Below are 5,422 nucleotides of genomic sequence, written 5' to 3'. Positions count from 1 at the left end.
ACAGAGGAGGAAAAAAAATTTTTTTTTTGAGTTGGAGTCTCACTCTGTTGTCTAGGCTGGAGTGCAGTGGCACGCTCACAGCCACCACAGCCTTGACCTGCTGGGCTCAGGTGATCCTTCTGCCTCAACCTTCCAAGTAGCTGGAACCACAGGTGTGCACCACCACACCCAGCTAATTTTTTGATTGATTGTGGAGACCAGGACTCGCCATGTTGCCCAGGTTGGTCTCAAACCCATGGGCTCAGGCAATCCTATTGCTTCTGCCTTCCAAAGTTTATGGGCATGAGCCATCGCAGAGGAGGAAATTGAGACACAGAGAAGTTTAATAATTTGCCCAATATTACACCGCTAGTAAGTGGCAGGGCCAGGATTCATACCAAGATAATCTAGCTCTAGAGGCTTTGTTCTTAACCACTACTTTATATTGTAGAGCTCTATACTGTAGACCAGTAATTCTTCAAGTGTGATACCTAGATCAGCAGTATCACCTTCATCTGGAAACTTGTTAGTAATGCACTTTCTTGGATTCCACCCAATGTCTACTGAATCACAAACTCTGGAGCAAGGCTCAGTATTCAGTGTTTTAACAAGCCTTACTGATGGCTGCTGCTTGAACCCTTCCTGTAGAGAAGCAAGGCATGCTATGATAAGAGTAAGAAATTAATCTCCTCATCGGTAAGGACTCGGTGTGGTCTACTTATTAACTTCCCAGTCCTCTGCACAGCCTCTAGTGTAAAGCAGACATCAAAAATATGTACGAATGAATAGATATGAATGAGTATGTGGAAAAGTGGTATCTGAGCTTGGACTCTTATCTCACCTATTGCTACAGCAGAATAAATGGGAAAGAGAATGGCATTTCTCAGAAACTATGAGGCTAGCAAAGAAGTTACTGTGATACTTCTGGCAAGATATGATAAGGGTCTGCACCAGCAAGAGAAACCATCAGAATGGCAGGGAATTATTTGAGAGCAGTCCAGGAAGGTAAATATGTTAAGATGTGAACGGCTGAATGGGGGAAGGAACAAGGGGGAGGGGAACCGCCATTTCTGACATGAAGGTACCATTCATTGAACAGGAAGCACAGGGTAAGTATGTTTGTGTGGGAAAGATAAAGGATTTGGTTTGGACTCCTTAATTTCATATAGTGATAGGAAATCCTGGTGGAGCTGTCCAGCAGACACTTGGAAATATGATTCTGAGACATGGTTAAAAATAGAGATTTGGAAGGATAGTTAGGCCATATGAGTGGATGACACCTTCAAGGGAAGAGAGGAGAGCAGAATGAGAAGAGAGAGAGAGCGATTTGGAACCACTTACTTAATGGGACAAAAGAGGAAGCCCGTTTAAAAACTGAAAAGAACTTAGGCAGTAGGAAACCTCAGAAAATGCTGAGGCCAAGTAGAAGGCTCAGAAAGAAAGGAAAGACACAAGGTTAGATGTTGTGGATAAATAACTGAAAATTATCCTTTGGATTTCGGTACAAAAAGTCATTTAAGTGACGTGGTGAGGACAGAAGCAGATTGACAGAGTTCAGGCTTTAGCTGTAAATGAGAAAGTGGAGGCAGGTGCTTCCCAGCTCCGGCAGATAGAGCTCTGTAGTTGCTCTTAAGTTCAGACTGACATCTTCCAGGGTAGGCAGGGTCTCTTATGTATCTGTAGTCTCAGCGCACAGCACAAAGCCTGCAAGAGAGGGTGGCGTCAGTTCAGTGACTAGGGGCAGAGAAATTTCGCAGAAGCAGTCGCTTTGCAGTCAAGGCTTGAAGGATGAGAGTGATTGGGAGGAGAGGTGGGAGGCAGGACCCCTTGGTGACGGGGCACTGGAGTGTGAGGGGGTCTGGGAATGAAGTGGGACTCCTATAATGTGCGCGCGACTCTGTGCGGGGGCTGTGTGTAGGTTTGGAGGGAATTGTTTGGGGGAAAGACACTGGGCCAGAAGCAGCTGCGGAGGGTGTCCCTCAGCCCCGCCCCACTTACGCCACTGCGCGGTACCGAGGCGTCTCTACCGGAGCCCTCTCGCCGGGCTGCATGGCGACGGGTGACCGCCAGGGGCCGCTGCCTCCGGTCCCCGGTGCCCCCGCCCCTCTCCATTGGCCTTTGTTGCCGTCGGAGCGCCCAGCTTGACTCGTTCCCGTCCGCCCCCTGGGCCTGGCGGTCGCGCCTGCGCACTGGCAGCTGGCCGGGCGCTTGCAGGGGGAGCTGCTGCAGGCTCCGCGGCGGCGGCGGCAACGGAGGCTGCGGGGGCGGCGGCGCGAGCGGCCGGGCTTGGTGGGGGAGCCGAGCCCGGCCCGGGAGCCCGAGCAGCGAGAGTGCAGGGTACCTAGGCCCCTCACGCTGGACTCCACAGTCTCCGGGCCGCCTGACCTCCGCACGGGTATATGGGATGGAAGCGGGACCCTCGGGAGCAGGTAAGGGCCCCCGGGAAGGAGAAACCGTGCATGCTCCAAGGACCATGGGGCTTCCGAGTGAAGAGCATGGTTTCTGAGTGGGGGAAGCGCTTCTGAGTGAGGAGAAGGGCTCTCTTAGTATAGGGGGCCCAGTTTGAAGAAGGCTGTGTGCAGTTCCGGGGGAGAACCATGTGAAGAGAGAGCCCTGAGATGGGGACCGTTTGTCCAAGGAGGCTGTGCAGCCCTGCGGGTGGGAGGTAATCTGGGAGGAGAAGGGCCTGGACGTACGGAAGGACTCCTGGAAATCCGGGGAGGCCTACGGAAAGGCCTGGCAGGTGGCAGGAGACGGGCTCCAGGTGTCCAGGAGGGGAGGGGGCAACACAGATGGGCCTGGAGCTACCGCATGCCGGGGGCGGGGGCTCGGCTGGGCTGGGCTAGGCTAATATCTTTTGGGAGAAGGCGCCAGAGCTGGGCTGTGAGCTCCGCCCCAGCCGGGCCTGACGCGGGGGCGAGGGTCAGGGGGCGGTGGGTGGGGACCCAGTCCCGGGATTCCCCCCCGGGAGTCTGGGGAGTCGGAGCGGAGGCTCCAGAGCATGCGCGGAGGTGGCAGCTGGAAGGGGCTGCCCGACGTGGTGGGGGCGTGGCTGTCCGAATACCCCCACCCCTCCCCCCGCCCTGTTTGGCTTAGAAAAAGGAGTGTTAATAGGGTGCATTCTCTCTAGGGTTGTGCTAGCAGGACGCAAATAGAAATGATCCCCAAATGGGGGACCCTTGCACATAGACCTGAAGCCTACCCCCCCAGTCATAATTTGCCAAGAATGGTTTGAGGGAAACTGCCAAAGTGTCTCTCCTACGTGAAGAAAACCTGGAACCGAAGCAATGCTCTGGCGTGGGTCCTTCAGAAGATAGACCTTAGAAAAGGTGTTGGTTACTGAAGGACCAAGAACAGGACGTTGTCAACTTGGTTTGCATGTTTCAGGTCCAATATTGAGTAGAAATTGGGACTTTTAATCCAAGCACAATGACCTTTTCCATTGAATTGTCTCTTGAGGTTGCAGTCTAATCACTTTCAATACCTTAGTATTTTCAGGGCTCTATCTCCCACTGGGTATCTGTTCTTTTTCCTCTCTGTATTCCTCAGAAACTGTCCAGGGTCATGTCTTTAGAGCCAAGGTGTCCAATCTAATCTACAAACAAGTTGCAATAGGGGGGAATTTATAGCCTTCACCCTGGTGAGTCACCTTAACTTCTTATTCACAGGCAATCAAGAGAGAAGGAGATAAGAACGGGAGAAACTGAGGCAAGGCTGTCTCAAGAAGACTAGAGTACTCAGAGTGGGTTGTGGGGTGGTGGTCCCTCTTGTGTTTTAGGTGTTTTGTCCTCTGATGTGAGAAGCAGTTTGGACCCTGGAATCCTTTAGGCGGTCTTTCACCACTTACTTACATTTGGTCTGGGAATGGGAATTGAATTTCCATTTGGGACATGAACTTCATTACTTTCATGGTGGAAAAATTTTTGTCTTTTTTTTTTGAGTTGGAGTCTCATTCTGTCACCCAGGATGGAGTGTAGTGGCATGCTCATGGCCACCCCACCATCGACCGGCTGGGCTCAGGCGATCCTTCCACCTCAGCCTTCCAAGCAACCAGAACTACAGGCGCCGCTACCATACCTGGCTAAATTTTAAATTTATTGTAGAGATGAGGTCTCACCAAGTTGTCTAGGCTGTTCTTGAGCCCCTGAACTCAGGCAATCTCCTCGCCTCGACCTCCCAAAGTGCTGGGATTACAGGCTTGAGCCACCGTGCCTGGCCAATTTTTATCTTTTATACCAGACCTGACTTCCTTTACCCCTCAAGGACATGGCTACTACCACCTCACTCAAGCCATCCATTTAGTGATCTAAAAGTAGTTAGTGGCTATTTACCCCCAAATAACCTTGTAGAGATCATATAGTCCTAATAGTGCAGGGAGCAACTGACTTCAGTACAAACTACTTTATCCTTCCTTCAGGACCCTCTCTGTATCCCAGGAACTCCTGATTTTCAAGGCTGGAGACATTTCAACAACCTGTGGATTAGAGTATGTATGGGTGGGAAGTAGGTCACTGAGGTCCATATGGATTGCTGGGAACAGGTACCCATTCCATATTGGTAATGGTTTTGTCCTGATGAATTCCTAATGGGCTCTGGGGTGGCGAAAAATATGGACTTTTTTGTTACAAAAAATAAACTTTTAGGGAAGGAACTAGAGCCTGGTGTCTGGAGTTAGCCATAGCCTTGGGAAAACCCTAGTGGGACAAACGTTACCTCATCAAAGGGTGTAATTGAAATTTAGTTTGGAAGCTGTGGATGGAGGGACCCTATAACTCCCTCCTTCCCAGACCTGGACTATTCTCTTGGAAGAAGTTGGGGTGGTGTGCTGAGGTGACCTGAGGACACAATACACAAAACTAAGGCCTTGTTGTTGGCCTCACTGAGCTTATGCCCGGGTGTACTTTCTCTGCTTAGGTGTATTTCAAGCACAAGTACTGACCTGGGTGCTCGAAGAGTAGAGACAGTGTTTGATTTATCTGTGGAACTAGCAAGTGCCTAGAGTATAAGCCCTGACATGGAATACCAGTTTATTAATTGAATAAAATTATGTTCAAGTATGAACATATTTAGTTAAGCGTGTATGTGGAGATTTAGTAGTTTGTGTATATTCATGTGTGGACAAATCCTTTTTGGAGATATTGACCTCTTAGTCTTTGCATACTCACCAGCTAACATAGCCTTGAATTTGTGTCTTTTGAATAGGCAGTCTGGCTCCTTGGGAGGTATGTGGGCCTCAGAACTGCAGGGAAGGAATCCTGAGCCAGGGTTTTCAGCTCTGTTACTTTTCCTTCTCTGGGCTGGTTGAGGATAGGGAGAGGAGGAGTGTCCTTTTCAGGGCCCCTCCCTCCATGCTTTTGTCTGTTGAGAAGGGCCCCGCCCCTTTCCCCCTAGGCCCAAGCTTTGTCCTCTGTGCTGGGGCCCTCATCTGCATCACAAAGTGGCC

At 50.6% G+C, this 5,422-nt stretch overlaps 1 protein-coding gene across 1 annotated transcript in view; it reads left to right on the top strand.

Annotated features, from left to right (window-relative positions):
* Window positions 1-2,159: 2,159 nt before the first annotated feature.
* The window catches only part of AGO1 (argonaute 1, RISC catalytic component), a 39,965-nt gene continuing 36,702 nt past the window's right edge, over window positions 2,160-5,422 (top strand). Inside the window, exon 1 of the mRNA XM_008069184.2 lies at window positions 2,160-2,408. Coding sequence (XP_008067375.1) covers window positions 2,384-2,408 — 25 coding nt within the window. The 5' untranslated portion in view covers window positions 2,160-2,383. The remainder of the gene's footprint in view (window positions 2,409-5,422) is intronic.

This window comes from Carlito syrichta, unplaced genomic scaffold (genome assembly GCF_000164805.1).
Source record: "Carlito syrichta isolate Samal-C Ts95f unplaced genomic scaffold, Tarsius_syrichta-2.0.1 Scaffold311852, whole genome shotgun sequence".
NCBI classification, from domain to species: Eukaryota; Metazoa; Chordata; class Mammalia; order Primates; family Tarsiidae; genus Carlito; species Carlito syrichta.
This window is presented reverse-complemented; position numbering and strand designations above follow the sequence as displayed.